Source organism: Eumetopias jubatus, unplaced genomic scaffold (assembly GCF_037043125.1).
Source record: "Eumetopias jubatus isolate StellerSeaLion01/CBP00866 unplaced genomic scaffold, mEumJub1_p1.0 scaffold_12, whole genome shotgun sequence".
Taxonomy (NCBI): domain Eukaryota; kingdom Metazoa; phylum Chordata; class Mammalia; order Carnivora; family Otariidae; genus Eumetopias; species Eumetopias jubatus.
Window position 1 is genome coordinate 16,031,466 of NW_028274818.1, and position 17,205 is coordinate 16,048,670.

General features: G+C 37.6%; 1 protein-coding gene across 1 annotated transcript in view; it reads right to left on the reverse strand.

The window, feature by feature from the left end:
* Positions 1-220: 220 nt before the first annotated feature.
* Positions 221-17,205, reverse strand: part of KCTD3 (potassium channel tetramerization domain containing 3) — a 48,875-nt gene continuing 31,890 nt past the window's right edge. Inside the window, exons 11-18 of the mRNA XM_028104709.2 lie at positions 14,231-14,318; positions 13,771-13,887; positions 11,797-11,967; positions 7,873-8,028; positions 6,191-6,287; positions 2,789-2,973; positions 2,570-2,708; positions 221-1,775 (exon numbers count right to left, since the gene is read on the reverse strand). Coding sequence (XP_027960510.1) covers positions 1,217-1,775; positions 2,570-2,708; positions 2,789-2,973; positions 6,191-6,287; positions 7,873-8,028; positions 11,797-11,967; positions 13,771-13,887; positions 14,231-14,318 — 1,512 coding nt within the window. The 3' untranslated portion in view covers positions 221-1,216. The remainder of the gene's footprint in view (positions 1,776-2,569; positions 2,709-2,788; positions 2,974-6,190; positions 6,288-7,872; positions 8,029-11,796; positions 11,968-13,770; positions 13,888-14,230; positions 14,319-17,205) is intronic.

The window sequence follows — 17,205 nt, forward strand, 5'->3', positions numbered from 1 at the left end:
CTACTCCTTAAATAACCAAGAACACATAGTCTTAATCATTTTTATTAGACTTCACTGATAAATAAATACAAGAGAGGTGTTGTGAAACCACTAGCAATATAGTAAACTTTAAAGAATTTATTTCAATTTCACTCACTTATATTTCTTGGAAGGGGAATATATACATTATTCACCAGTAAATGCTTAATGCTTTAAATTTACAATTGCCCTATGTGCAGAAACTTGACAATTATTCCAATTAAATGAAAAAAAGATAAAAAAATTTTTGTTCTCATAATTCAAAATATATTTTAAAATAACATTTGTATAGCAGCCAAAACCCTTAACCAAAAGTTGAGAACTGCAGTCTCAGAAGCTTAATAAAATGGCCACATTCTGACTTAATTATTTTCATTATTAATAGTTGGGCGGGAAACACACGGCCCCTAAATCAAACAAGGCAGACCGACAACTAGCATAGTTTCCCTTCTGGGCACTGACAGCTCTAACCTTGATTATTATTTTTATCTTTCATCTGTTCAAACACAGATAATTGCTCCAACTTTAAAGAAAGTTTAAATGGACTTTGGGTATTTAATATTGGTGATGCTTGCTAAGATTTAAGAACTCCAAAAATGAGAATCAGAAAATGACCCACGATTTAAGAATACCTGAAGGGACTGCCTACCACACAGTGTAACTTGGTGTTCAACATCAATAGTGTTTCTGAATTAGATGATATTTTTTCACAAACATAGCACCTCATTAAATATCTGGTAAACACATGGCAATCACATAAGTGTTGGGAGACTATCCGAAGAGATTTAATGTGATTCACTTCACGTAACAATGAAAGACAAATCTCAAGCATAATCAAGATTAGGAACGCAATCTGTTGGTCCCCGTGCCCTTAGGGATGCTCATCTATAGTGGGCACCATCTTATTAAGACTTGGTACGTTGCTTCCAAAATCCAGAGAGTAGCTAAACATTGAAACGGACTCTTGCTTTACAAATGATCTGTTAAATGTAATTGTAAAACTAAAAAAACTTTCCAAAAGGTCCAAAGAGATAGAATTATTTTATCTCCTTACTCCAGGTAATTCTGTTAAAAAGATCCTGCATGAACTCCAGTTTTAATGTGCAAAGTTTTGGTGTAAAAGCTAATGTATTGAAATCCAGTAAAGTTTTGAACTTTCATCTAAATTAACAAAACAACTATTTATTTTGGTGAGTTTTCACAAGCTGTATTCTTGACCTGAAGAATCGCTTTTTTTATGCCGAGGAGATGGAGTGGTCTTCGTGGGAGACGGGGAAGCAGTACCGGGTGAGTCTGTTCCTCCGTCAGAAGTACTCGGGGACGATGCCAGGTAGGGAACCTTCCTTCTTCCAAGGAATCCTCCTCCTTCAAAACCCCCTTTCTTCCGGAACTCCACTCTGTTTTCATTTTCTTCTTCTGAGGACCTTTTCTTGGATTCTAGACTGTCCGCTATTTTATGCACTTCCGATCCACCGTCTGATTCTCTCAAACTTTTTATTTCTGTTCCAGGAGACTTCCTCTCGGATACATTACATTCCCCCGTTGCCCGCTTTACTTCAGCTTGTATTGGACCCAAGTTACCATTTTCAGGGACAGCTCTTTCTACGTTTCTGTTCAGATTAATAGTCTGGCAGTCCCTGTAACTGTGGAAGCTCTCAGTCCTCCTCGCTCTTGCTAACAAAGGACTCTCTCTGTAAGGCCTCATGGAACCGTAAGTAGCTGCCTCATGGATGGTTTCATGGTGCTGGAGCTGAAGGCTGAAACAGAGTTTTGAAAAATTATAGTTCAGATTTCTTTCTGGGATTGTTCAGGGACACATCTCATTAATTAAACTACCAATGAAAAGACATTATTTAAATATTAAAGAATGATATATCCCCTTATTTCTATATATAAAAATTACTAAGTACTCTCTATATTATGTATTAGTGTGTGCAAAGGTGTATGCATATCAAACTACCAATGCAAATAATACCATACATATATATTCAGTCCAGCTGGATTCCTGAATAGCGAAAAAAGCAAAGGGGGGAAAAAAACCCTTTAAAACCAATGCAGAACTAATATAATTTAGTATTTGGTCCTCAACTCAAATTTGGAATTTTTAAAAATGTGGGAACTAGAAGATATACTATGCCACTGTATTAAAAGTACATAATAACTAAATGTAAGATGAGACAGATGATGTAATCACTTTGATTAATATGCCCCTAAGGCAACAGGGACAAAAGTTCCACATACTACCCAAGGTGACATGTGGTTTTTCTAATTTCCTTTAAATGAACTCTTGATCGCGTAATAGGCATCTAGATTCGCAGCGATTCACAAAGTATTAAAGTGAAAAAATGTTTTTCTATGAAAAGAATCAGATATGCTTGAGGATGAGAAATTTCGCAAAATTTTTTTAAAAAACTGAGTACCAACATGAAGTCTGAAGAAAAATGTACCTTGAACGACATGGCTTTCAACAACCACGTGACTACGGCAGCTCAGCCAATTTTCCCAAAAGCAATGCTGAACTTCTGATACAATACCCAACCCTGGCACCCACCTCGAACTGGATTCACGGAGACGGCTGTGCTGAAGCACGGAAGTTGCCGGACTGATGTTAGGTGTTGCGCAGCGAGACGTGCTCAGATCGCACTGATCCAGTAATTTGAGCAGCTCCTCCTCAGTGGGACCACCTACGTCTTCGGGAAACACATCCTCATTACCATCACTTCTGTCAAAAGCTCACCCTGTGCCGAACAGCTGCCCACACAGAGCCTACCCTTCTCCTCGCTTTTGTTCACCATATCCATGGCAGTGGTCAGGTCCCACATCTGAATGCTGCCGTTCGTGTGGCCCGTGAACAAGTAGCGCCGGGGCCGGGAGCCCATCCTGCTCGACCCCTCACATTCTCTCACCGTGAATGACGATATTGTTGTGCAGTCAACAGCCTGGATCTCACAGATCCTGCAAAAGATAGTCGTATATATAGCTGTAAATCACGGGCAACAACTAACACTTTGTAAGTCAGATTTTTGAAATCGATTGCTTCCTTATGAGTGCTCTATATGTGTAAGACATTTAAAATGTTCAAGGCAGGTCGACAGAAATAAAATTCAAGCCTTGTTTCTTTGAGTGTGGAGAAAAGGCGCTTATAAAACAATACATTTAAATAACTGAAATAATGCAAATAATTTAAGTCTACCTTAAAAGAAAAACAGAAAGAACCTTGATGGGAATTGAGTAATTCTTTAAAAGGAAGTTATAAAACTAAAATGGCAGAAAGAAACAAAGCAACTAGGCATGAAACTAGAAAAGACCTTGAGAAGTCATTAAAACTTATGTGCAGGGACACGTGGGTGGCTCAGTCAGTTAAGTGGCTGTCTTCAGCTCAGGTCATGATCCCAGCGTCCTGGGATCGAGCCCCACATAAGGCTTCCTGCTCGGCGGGAAGCCTACTTCTCCCTCTGACCCTCCCCCTGCTTGTGTTCCCTCTCTCGCTGTCTCTCTCTCTCTCTCTCTCTCTGTCAAATAAATAAATAAATAAAATCTTTTAAAAAAATAAATAAAATAAAATTTATGTGCAAATTACAAGCCTGAAACCAGAAAAAAATGTATAGCTGTACAGAGGGGTCTAAGTAGCATCCTCCATTAGGATAATATTCTTAACTTTTCTGAAGCATTTTTATAACTATTTCGTTGATTTTCATTAAGGATAAAAGAACCTAAGGACAATTATCCACATCTGACAAACGAGGAAACCAAGGAATAATGTCAGCAAATGATTTGCCAGTCATTTAAGAGCTGACTGAATTGCACTTGATTGAATTATTTCTCCCAGACTACTTCAAAACAGACGGGGCTTATAAAAACAAAAATTAAGAACAATTAGTACCAGGCAAATGCAAGGTCAAAAAGTAAAGGAGGAAGGGGAAATACAATCCTTATCAATGTAAGAAACATAAAAATAGAATATGAAGCATAGCTGAGCTTCCTAGCAGGCAGGGCAAAAAGTGATGACAGGGGAGAGGGGTTAACTACTGGATGCCCACATACAGTGATAGAGGCTATCCTAGTCTCACTCCCAATCTAAGGGAGAAGTTTTCAATATTTCACCACTGAGTATAAAGTTTACTATAATTGTTTTTATAGGTATTATTTTCAGATTAAAAAAATCTGTCCCTAAAGCACTAAGATTCCTTTTTTAAAATGGGTGAACTATCAAGTGTTTTTTCTGTGTTTATCGAGATGATCACAATTTTTCTTAATATAGTGAATTGTATTTATTTTTAACACCTATAAATTAACATATTTTTTAAATCTAGGTTACTGTTTACATTTAAAATAAAATAAACTAAAATGAAACAATATAAACCTATGTGCTTGAAAACAAACATGGTTTTGCTTTTTGTTTTTCCTATGGGCTAGATTCCTTAGAATTACTGCTTCCTTTAAAATGTTGACAAGGTTTGCTCCCTGCCCACTTTCAATAAAACCTTTTCATTTTACTTCTCACTATTAAGAATCCGAACTGTCTTTAAACAAAAGCTTTGCTTCACATTAGCTTCCTAAAGGGTTGATTTCCTATTTAATTCTATGAAGTATTTCAGATTATTTTTAAACACATACCTTTTCCACTGGAATTGTAAATGTGAAAATTATGAAATTTGTTTTGTTATGCAGAGGTTATAATTGATGATAACACACTGCTACTGTTTAAAGTGACAGAAGAGGGGGTGCCTGGGTGGTACCGTCGGCCGAGCTTGCGACTCTTGCTGTAGGCCCGGGCCTGGTCTCGGGGTCGTGATCGAGTCCCATGTCAGGCTCCACACTCCAGTGCGGAGTCTGCTTGGGCTTCTCTCTCCCTCTCCCCACTCCTGCTTGATCTCTCTCTAAAGTAAGTAGATAAATCTTAAAAGTATCAGAAGAGGGAGGACACTAGAATTGAACAAGGATATGAAATACTACATCATTAGAGGACGTTATTGCAGCAGTTTTAATAAATGTTTGGCAGCATCTTCACTGAATATGCAGAGAACACAATAAATCACAATGATTTATAACATTTCTCAAGATAGTAATTTAACTTCTAACTATATTACAGGCTTCTAACACATTTTCTTTAAAAAAAAAACAAGGTGACAAAAAGATAGTTTAGTATATAAAAATCATTTTCTGAGATCAATTAACAACTGCTGATGACTACATGCAATGGACTTTGATGGAGAGGAAATACATCTCCAAGATACTATTCATTAAAATATTAGAGACCAAATGCTGAAGGATAACAATATCAGTAGCATCTGTAACATTAATATGAAAGAAAATCCATAACCTTCTTAATGACTACTAATAGGAATTCTACCTTTTTCACTTGCTTGCTGCAAAAGATCTTATGGTTTTTATTTTTTTTTTAAGATTTTATTCATTTATTTGAGAGAGAATGAGAGAGAGAGAGAGAGAGCACATGAGAGGGGGGAGGGTCAGAGGGAGAAGCAGACTCTCTGCCGAGCAGGGAGCCCGATGCGGGACTCGATCCCGGGACTCCAGGATCATGACCTGAGCTGAAGGCAGTTGTCCAACCAGCTGAGCCACCCAGGCGCCCAGATCTTACAGTTTTTAAAGAAGAGAAATGTACAACTCAATCTGTTTGAAGCTATATGTAATAATTTAAAAGAAATCAAATTTCACTCAAATGGAAAAGGAAGGGGAAAATAACTTCTATTGTCCATCTGTTAGTGTCAGGGACCACACAAGATATTTCATGTTTTTAACTCATTCTATCTTATGACATCCTGCCAAGGTAGGTGAACTTTATTTTATAAAGAAATTGAGGGCTCAGAGAAACAAAGTAACAAGTTGAATTTACACAGCTAGTAAGAGCAAGTGCCAAAATTAGAATTTAGTTCAGCTGTCTGCCATCAAATTCATGGCTTCCTGATCTATCACTTGTCCTTCTTAACTGTCCACAGCATCAATGAAAATCTTAAATAAATGCTAGAGGATAAGGCCTAAATACTCTGTCTTAATCTTAAGCTAAAACAATCACAAGATAATGACTAGATTTCTTTTTTCAACAATTTGATTCTGGTAGTACTTTTTCATCAGTATGCCAAATTATTTAACAGGTTTCTTAAGACAAAAGTGACTCCTGAATATAAACACCTCTACGGTAAAGTTGTACCTTTTCCCAGTCGATGAGAGTCTTACAAACAGTTTGTTGGTGATGGGAACAACCTTCTGAATAAACACCTGTTGATCATCTCGCTCTCCAAAAGGCCCTTGGTCAGAACACAGACAACGGCAAAACAAGTTAACTGAAATTCAGTCGGTTTCACCGAACAAAAGGAACATTAATATCAATACCAAAGGGGAAGAAAAAAGAATTTTTCATGCTATCATTATATGACACTGTGCATTCCATGTCCAAGTCAGACACAGAATGAGGGACTGCAAGCACTCCAACTTGCACTGAACCTTTTTAAAAATACATTAATATTTCAAGTTATATTTTATGCACTAAGGCCACTGAAGCTGACGGCATTAATTTGCATAAGACTATCCATTAAGTAAGAGTAGTAGAAGTAGAATGAGACCTGTTAAAACATAGGCTCTACATTGTTTATCTTTGAGAATGTGCTCAGTTCCTTATAACTACAGAAAAAGGATATATAAGTAAAATTATGTATTACAAATTTTTCTCTTTTTTGTAAAGCCACATATTTATTTATATATATATTATATATTTATTTCTCTTAAAGAAATAAAGTGCAACTTCATTCAATAGAATTTAATCAGAAGCCTGTTGCATCCTGCAAGGTTTTCAATTTAAAAAAAAAAGATTCAATTATTTTTACTTGATTGTACTTGGCAAGGCAGGTGGATAGCTCATATATTTTAGAAAGATTCTGAACAATATAAAAAAAAAGTGTTTCAGGGAAAACTTAAAAATTCTAGTAATTCTCATTATCATACTCATTAGCTAAAATAATACCAACTCATTGTTCACAAAAAAGTATGTGATGTATGACATAATTTTACCTTACGTGAATCATACCTAATTAATAAATGGAACATCTTTATTAGCTAGCAAATACCTACACTATGCTTACTATGTGCCACAGTAAATGCTTTGCAAGTAACTCATTTTAATCATCATGACAACCACATAAGGGATACACTATTATTATCTTCATTTTATAGATGAGAAAAGTAAGGCATCAAGAGATTAGTGAACCAAAGATCTCACAGGTCCTGCCTAATGGAACTGGAGTTCACACCCAAGATGTGGGAAAATGATCTGTCTCTGTGAAGACCGTGCGTGTGTGTGTGTGTGTGTGAGTGAGAGAGAGAAAGAGAGATTCCATATGCACATGTGTCATACGGTGTCGCGAGGGACAAATCACACCAACTTCATATACTTTTTGCTGAAATCATAGCCTTGTGATATATCATTTCCTGAAAGCCATTACGATGCCGTCAAGACAACTGCCAGCCCTTTTCTAGCTTCAAATTTTATTTTCGGATTATCAGCAATAAAAGGAAAAGAAATTTCAAATGTCAAATGTGCACAGCTATCAGAGCTTTTAATTATAAACTAAAGTGGTTAGCATTTGGAGACATCATTTAAATAAGGAAATGATAAATAGATGAAAACTTTGCTCTCAACTTTTTAAACAGAAAATGTTGTAATCTGTGAATTTATAGAACTAAGTAAGTAACACATTAAATTTGTTTTAAAATGAGTTTCAAAATTAAAGTGAAAAATTTTATATCTGAAAGTCAGTTTTAGGTTTCTACTACAGTTAACATACTACTGGGTTGCCCATAAAGTATTTGAAAATGCCCCCAAATTATCTCACCCACCTATGTCGTTTCCAGAGGAATAGCTTCCATGACTTTCTGTTTCCTCCAGGGACAGTATCTTGAACGACGCTAACGGAGTAGAACCTGGCTGAGTAGAGATCATTCCTCTGAATCGTGTTACTGTCCATGTCCGGACATGATTATTATCTGCACACACTAGGAAAGAAAACAAAAAAAGTTGTTAAATATAGATTATAAAAGCACCAACAAAATCACTTTTATAAACACATTTTAACTTTTTAACTATAATCTATCTTAAACAGATCACAGCATATTTTGAGTGGCAAATGACATATTTATCCTATAATTATGCATCTGTACCTGGCCAACAAAACTGAAAAGAACTGATTACAGTTTACCTTGCTACAAATATATGTAAGTAAATCCATGGGTCCTTATAAAAGTAGCCTGTAGAATATAAATGTAAAAAAAAAAAAAGTGTATGCAAGAGAAAAGATGCTGAATATTATTCTGTTCTGTGGCTAAACTACATAGTAAATGAGTTGCCTAGTTTATTTTTTCCAACCACTGAAACTGCTTATGTTAAATATTAACCTAGCGGGAGTTACTGAAAATTTACTGGTACAAATTACACTTGTCAAAAAGCTTGTATCACCCACTCCTACTTATATTAGGGAAAATTAAAATAAACTTAAGAACGATTTTTATGTAAACTAAGAGAGTCTGCAATTAAGGAACATAGTCCAACTAGCTTTTTTAATGTAAATAATTTTAAGTGGATATATATTGAGATATCTAACAAGTACCCCACCTCTGTTGTTTTTTGATCTGAGTAACTACTCCTTTAGAAAATATAAACCGGGCGCCTGGGTGGCTCAGTCGTTAAGCATCTGCCTTCGGCTCAGGTCATGATCCCAGGGTCCTGGGATTGAGTCCTGCATCGGGCTCCCTGCTCAGTGGGAAGCCTGCTTCTCCCTCTCCCACTCCCCCTGCTTGTACTCCCTCTCTCGCTGTCTCTCTCTCTCTCTCTGTCAAATAAATAAATAAAAATCTTTAAAAATATAAACCAACAACTGGTATTATTAATGTAAAAAAATGTACTTTTGTGGCATTCCTTTTTAATGGAAAAGTGCAACTTATTTGGATTCCAGAGAATGTGCTATTATTAGCAATGAGCTATGAACTCACCAGTAAATACTAGGAAAGTATCCAAACTTTCTTAAACACAAACCTTTCCTACTGGGTAAATTGCCACAGTTGCAAATTTTAAACAAAACTTTAGAAATTTAATTTTAACAAATAGCAATAAAAATTCAAAGTATACAGGTGTTTACTTATGTAACAAAATTCTCATGTCTCAGGATGCTGGTTTCTGGTGAAAAAGGAGACATTTAGTTCTAGGCTGTTTAATCTGTTTCATGGAAAATCCTGATTTCACTATTAAGCTTACTAGGATTCAGAAAAATACCTTAAAAAATAAAAGAAAATACCTTAAACACTTTAAGTGATTCAGTAAGCAATTATCGCTCTACTGTTAAAATTAATCATTTAGGTTTTTAAGACATGAAAACTAACACTATCAGAAAAAGAATGTTGTTACATATATGTTGATATCCACCAGGTGGCAGAATAATATAACTGAGGAAACATAAAATACTCTAGATTTTTAGCTCAACTGGACATTTTTCTTGACAGATTTATTTAAATTTCAATCCTGCATGAAATATTTGATGTTAAAATGCAGATTTCACTATGCAGTTCTCTGGCACCTCATCCTGAAATAACATCATCACCACCAAAATAATAGCAATTACTACTGAGTCTAAGTATGGTCATTTAAACATCACAATAACCTTGCAAAACAGTCCTATTTTCTCACAGGATCCAATTACCTCATTTTACATAACATTTATTCGGCATCTTTTATGTGTCAAGAAGTACGTAAGTGTTGAGAACAGAGTAAGAACTTCTCTGTTACTGTAAAATTTACATTCCAGAAGAGGAAGACAGATGATGAACAGCAAACAAAACAACATGATCCAGTGATAAATCTATGAAGAAAACAAATCGAGATGGTGACAGAGAAAGTGACCTGGATAGAGGTTTGGCTAATTGAGACAGGGTGGCCTCACTGAAGAGGTACTAGAAATGGACCTGAATGACAAGAAGGTAGCCAAACAAATACCTAGGGGTGAAACATTTCAAATAAAAAGAAGTGCAAAAGTTCTGAGGCATTTTTAAGAAATCAAAAAGCCAAAGGATTAGGGTGTTGTGAGCAATACGAAAAGTGACGTGAAGGGTAGAGAGGAAAAGAGACTTGAAAAGAAGACAGGACCCATAACTGGAAAAACCCTATTAGTTTATTTATCCTGCATTTAATAGGAAGCCATCGGGAATCAGATACAGTTTACAATTTTAAAAGATATTTCTAGTTCTATGTACCATAAGGAACATATACCATAAAGAGGCAAGAGAGAAACAGGCAAAAAACCTGAGCTCAGTGATCTAGGGGAGAAATGACAAAACTACCAGGCTGGGCAGCAATGGACACCAAGTGATGAGATTTGTGACATACGTTGAAGCAAAGGTAAAAGGACTTACTGACAGATTACGTGTTTGTGGGGATGAGAGAAAGGGAGGAACCGAGAGTGGTTCCTAGGTCCTCAGCTTGAGGAAATAAGCACATGGTGATATTGTATGCAAAAGGGCTTCTGAGAGAAATATCAAAAGTACTATTTATCCAGGTTAATTTTGGACATGTCTATACAACCAGAGACAGACACTAGATATACAAGTTTGGAACTCTGCGAATGGTCACAGGTGGAGAAAAAGTCTGGGGGTCACGGGCATATAGATGGCAACACTCAAGTCACCAGGAAAACTACAGACAAAGAAGAATGGAGAATCGAGGAAGGAGCACTGAGGCAATCCCACACTTAGTAACTGTGCAAACGAGGAGAAATCAGCAAGAGCGTGACAGGGACTCTTCAGTGAGGCAGGGGAGTTGCTTTATGAAAACCTAAAGAGGAGAGGGATTGTTTCAGGGAGGTATAATTATACTCAAAACAATCTGACTTTATACTCAATTAGATATCAATAAGAGCACACTCATCCATCCACCCACCCACCCACCCATCCATGGACAAGGTACTTCAGCTCCATTTAGTGTTTACTCAGACTAGAGATTAGTGAAAGATGCATCACCTTTTAATATTACGAAGTCTTCATATAAACAAACTTGACAGATGAAAATGATGCTTATAAAAAGTTTAAGTTAGGCAGGAACTGATCTACAAAAGGTTTAATGTAAAAGTGGGCTCTACTGATACTAAAGCCTTTTAGAAATCTTCATATACAGTGAACCTCATCAATGGAATTTTATTGTGTGATCACTATACTTTGTGTGTCACACTCATTAAGCTTAAAACTCTGTATCATTTAAGTATCTAATTAGTATCTACACTTTCTGTTCTTATCAGTATCTACATTTTAAAAAAATTTAATGACTAAGGAACAACAAACACAAAAATGTTAATTTTCTTCAAATACTCTTTACCTATCTATTAGTTTTTAATATTTTTAGAAAATGATCAAATACACCCATAAATCTACTTTAGTTTTATTTAAACCTTAAGACAATACAACCAAATTTATATTAAATTCATGCTTTGTAAACTTCTCTAAATATGTCATGAGAACAAAATATCAGAATAGAGAGTAAATAAAGGATACGGTCAACTCTTTCCTAAATTTATGTATACTACAACCAGTCAAAATAAAAAAAAAAATTTAAGAGACAACCATAACATTTCTTCAGTTATTAAACTTTTCTACCATTTCTTTCAATATGTTTTTCTAACACAAAGCAGTGCTTTTCTATTCTTTCCATTTGTAGGAGTCTAGAAAACGACCCACAAGGCAACAAGGTTTTACAGGAGGCCGCCCTCCTCACCAGGACTTTACCTGACACCAGATGCTTCTCGGACAGCATGATTTTTGTGACAGGACTTCGGTGAACTGTGAAAGTCTGAAAGAGCTGCGGACCCGAGCCCACCGTCTCCGGGTGCTGCACGATCACCCGCACGGCACCAGAACTCGTACCGTAGGCGATCTCAATCCAGTTCCCAGAGACACCTACACGAGGTCCGAAGTTGAAAGTGGGCACATCAGAGGATGACAGTAAGCTGCCCTGGGAGAAACGCTTTCCCGAGCCCCAAATCCAGCCTGGCACAGACACCGTATTCAAATCATGATTTCCTTTACGAGTCCTTTCCCAGCCCGCCCTCCCAGACAGACTTGTGCAGCCCTCCCCTGGGCTGTCTGTCAGGGTCTATCACAGCAACTGCAACACCCAGTCCTCTATTTCCAAGTCTCCCTCCACTCATTACTGACAGAGACCGAATCACAACCACCTCATGGAGTGCAGGAGACATGGCAGGTCCTTAGTAAATGTTTAAAGAATTAGTAAATCTGACATGCTAAGAATGCCATCGACGTGACACAGTATTTCTAAAGCAGGATTCCATTATCACTTCTAGCCTAGAAAAACCATGTGTTTTACTTTTACATGTGCTATATTACAGATTCTTTCTTGAATATTCATGTATATACTATTTAACAGATTCAAAATACTTAGCTCCGAAACAAATACACCCATGACGTTGCTTACATCACACTTACCTATAGGGTCTCTTCTCATTATGCACAGCCCACTGTGTCAAGTTCACCTGTGCCGTTTCTTTTTTTTTTTTTTTAAGACCAGTGTCCAGACTCCATTACGTATTTAAAGATAGAATGGAGTTCACTGACCATTATACTTAAAAAGGTACACAGAGAACCATTTAGCTTAAATAGTTATTTTTCCTGATTCACCCGAAAATACTTGAATCAAGAGAAAGAGCATACCACAGGAAACACTTCCAACCTAAAACGTGACCCCATTCTCCCCCTGCCACTGCAAGTTTTTTTCCTCCCTTTTTAATTAGATTGAAAAGAAATGCACATCTCATTCAAGAACAGAGGGCAGCAAGCTTTCTGTAAAAGGCTAGATGGCAAATATTTCAAACTCTCCATGCCATACTGTCTGTCGTAACCACTCAACTCTGTCAACTGATGCACAAAAGCAGCCAATATGTAAGACCATCAATAAAAAGAGCAGTTTGTGGACCCACTTTAGCACAAGATAGCTGAAATCCTACTATAATATTACTCAAAATCATCTGCATACATTTGAATATTTCACACTGAAGATTTCCTTCAATGAATTCAATAAAGTGATGATTTTATAGAAGGACCACATTCAAATATATTAATATTGCTGGACACATGTTACTATTTCCTATAATTCTTTTCATTAAAACTTTAAATTTCCCACTTACGTTTTATCTTTCAATCTAGAATGTAAAAATACAAAAAATACAAAAATTCTTAATAAAATTTCATTGCAATGGCCTTGGAAAGACCATGAAAGCTACAGATACTACACTTTCAAAAAAAAAAAAATGTCTTTTTCCCATAATTAAAAGTTTTCCAAGGAAGTAAGGCAATTTCCAAAAGAGATCAACAGTCTGAAAACTTTCTCACTTTTGGTTAAAAAAATAAAAAGCTCCTATTTTCAAAACAAAATCAGCTACGGTAAATAGGAAGGTAAATGTACAGATTTTTTTTTTAATAATTTCAGTTAATACTGTAATGTTTTACTTAAATATAACTCAGAAGAGGAAAAGTTCTAATTTCCCACCTCAACTTATCCTTGTTTATTGGTCATGTCTGGCTTCAATACATAACCAAATATAAACTTCAGACTGAGATGATATCCTTCGAACTACAGTTCTCAAAAAGAAAGGACTGGATTAGTTTTAGCACAACAGACCAATACACAAACATATATTCTCAAAAAAAGGTAAAGAATTTGTAAGAATTTTGCCAGGTACTAACTTGTTTTGGGTGTGAGGTAAACACTCAGCGCAGTAATGGCATCATTTGAAGGATCGTGATAAAGCTCAGTTACAAGAAGATCATTGTCCTTCATTCGCAAAGGAAACTTCTGCATATCTAAAAAATAAAAATTTTAAACAATATATATATTTTTAAAGATTTAATTTATTCATTCAAGACACAGAGACACAGAGAGAGAGAGAGCATGAGCAGGCGGAGAGGCAGAGGGAGAGGGAGAAGCAGGCCCCCCGCTGAGCCAGGAGCCTGACGTGGGGCTTGATCCCAAGACCCTGGGATCATGACCTGAGCCAAAGGCAGACGTTTAACCATCTGAGCCACCCAGGTGCCCCCAAAATTTTAAATAATGTTAAAAGAGTGCATCTATTTAAAATTTAAAAAGGTAGTATTTTATTTTTAAAAGTCGTATTAAATGGACCAGGCTAAACGTTCACAGACTTACCTATGTAATATATTGATCCATTGTTACATCCCAGTAGAAGGAAGGAGCCAGCAGTGTCATAACTCGTGATAGGAACAACATCTTGAACCTGATGTAGGAAGATTGTTATTAGATGTCAGATATTAATTATCATTTATATTTCCTGATCAACTTCCTCAAAATTTTGACACTCTTAACTAAAACAAAACAAAACAGAAAACTCACTAGGTGTGCCTGGCTAAGTCAGTAAAGCATGGAACTCAATCTTGGCAGCATGAGTTCCAGCCCCACCCTGGGTCTGGAGATTACCTAAGGAAATAAAAAAAACCTAACTAATATCTAAATAGGACTTAGAAAATTACTTTCTTTACACACAAACACACTCCACAGGGAACCCTGAAGAACTACCAATATAGTTCCTTTTCTTTTAAAAATTTTATTTATTTATTTATTTATTTATTTATTTATTTATTTATTTATTAAAGAGGGAGCAAGCTCGCACAGCAGAGGGAGAGGGAGAAGAAGCAAGCTCCCCAGTGAGCACAGAGGGAGCCTGAAGGGGGGGGGATGGGACTCAATCCCAGGACCCCGGGGATCATGACCCGAGCCGAAGGCAGACGCCTAACGGTCTGATCCGCTCAGGTGCCCCCAATATAGTTCCTCTTAAAGCTTTTTTTAAAAAAAATGCTATTTCCGGGGCGCCTGGGTGGCTCAGTTGTTAAGCGTCTGCCTTCGGCTCAGGGATCGAGCCCCACATCGGGCTCCCTGCTCCGCAGAAAGCCTGCTTCTCCCTCTCCCACTGCCCCTGCTTGTGTTCCCTCTTTCGCTGTGTCTCTGTCAAATAAATAAATAAAATCTTTAAAATAAACAAATAAAATGTTATTCCCACAGCAGCACTTTCCTTTCAGAATTCCAATGGATTATGTCTTTTCTCTGCACATGACTGTGAGCTCACAGCACACATTAAAACTGAAGGCCTGATCTGACTAGGTTCCTTTCCCCTTCTCTCTCCTCGAAGAGATTAAATGGCCTCTGCCCAAACCCACACAGTAGGGATGGCGTTACAGCTAGAAAACCAACGATCGACAAACAGCACTTGCTCCCGGATAATTCACCACTGTGTCTTTGACAAGTGGTATTATTCTCTATCTCCATTCCTTCCGCTGAAGACCTTACCTCTGTTTCCTAGGAAATGGCAAGACAAAAAAGTCCCTTTAAACTTTTGTTTTTTTCAAGTACTAGAATAAAAACATCAGCTTTCCAAGCAAATTCATCTAGTTAACAATCCATAACTGCCTGTATTTGTGTGACAGGAAAAGCAAAGGGCACAGTTCTACTACAAAACAGAGTAATAAACAATGTTTTGTAGAGCAGTGGCCATTACGTAAGATCAAAATGCATCTTCCCTACGCAGAGCTGGGCCAGAGATGCCTGTGAAACTTCGGAGGTGACATTTAAGCGAACTGTTTCCCGTGTATCAGGTACTGGCCCGGAGAACGAGTAACTGGACGCATGAGGGATGTGAAATATCACACTTGCTCCGTAAGAGCTCGGAAACTTGAGGGCGAGAAAGAAACCTGAGAGCAAGAGAGCGGAAAAAAAGATAAGAGTGTGCGGTACCGTCAGGGGTGGGGAGGATTCCCTGCTCAGTCCCATGTGGGGAGACGGGCAAAGATGGAGGAAAATTCAGAAAGAGGTAAAGCCTGAAAATCGAACAAGTCAAGTATGAGTTAGGTAGGGGAAGGGCATGTCTGACAGAACACCGGGCATATCAGCGCCCCATCTGGGTCCCTTCTAAATAAAAGGAACACATTTAACCAAAAGCTGAAACTTGGAAGTAATGATGCCTATAAAGCTGCCGACACATGACTCTCGCTTCCATGTGAACCCTCTGGTGTCAGACATAGAAATAGCGCAAAGATTCAATTACCAGCCCTCCACGCTGACCCCAGATCAGGTTTCTGTTTTATCAGAGCCAACAAGTTTTGTCGCAGGGCGACACTGAGAGGTTCTCAGTCATATGAATGAAGATGTCTGAAGAATGGAGGGAAGGAGACTTTAACACCAAGGACTGGTTTTCTCATGCCAAGTTCATTTTTGTAGTTCTAACCCTCCAGCAGGAGCTTCAACTGCTAGCCCAGAATCTTCAGAACAGGAGGATGGGGACAGATCAAGGGCATGAGATTCCTCTCCCTTTAGATCCCTTTTCAATGAAAGAGGCAGTATCCCACAGCACATCTAAGACAAACATTTCTGCCGTTTGTTCTCCAGAAAGATGGGCTCTATCATTAGAGCCTTCCTATTTCTCTGCCACCCTTGACCCAAATCCTGCTCTTCCTTCATGCCTACCCCTTAGTACAAGAAGAACAGCGAAAGCAGAGGATGCGTAAGGTTACAGAGGAGCCAGCACTGAGCTCTCTCCTAGCATAAGCGAGAGCCGGTTATTCTGTGGCCTCCTCTTCTTTACCCTAACAACTTCACATGGAGACCCTGAGAAACTACTGATTCAGGTACCTGGGTGATTCGTGATGGTCACAAATCTACGATGAAAGTGGATTTTCTCTCTTAAGGTGGCACAGAGTGATTATCATTGTCTTACATGCAAAATTAAATGATATACCAGCCTGTCAATTTCTTTGCTGATGTTTATTTCATTCCAGTCCTTCCCCTTCTAAGTATAAATAAATATCCTTCTTATCAAAGGGCATTTCTTTTATTTTAAGATTATTTATTTATTTATTTAAAGGGAGAACAGGAGCAGGGGGAGGGACAGAGGGGAAAAGACGGGGGGCGGGGCGTACTCCCCACGGAGCAGGGGAGCCCGATAGGGGCGGCGGGCTAGATATCAGATCCTGAGATTAGGACCTGAGCCAAAATCAAGACATGGACGTATAACCGAATGAGCCACCTAGGCACCCCAAGAGTATTTCTTTAGTGGCCTTTTCATTGAAGATTGTTAAGTTTAAACAAAAAAAAAAGAACAAAAAACTCAAACA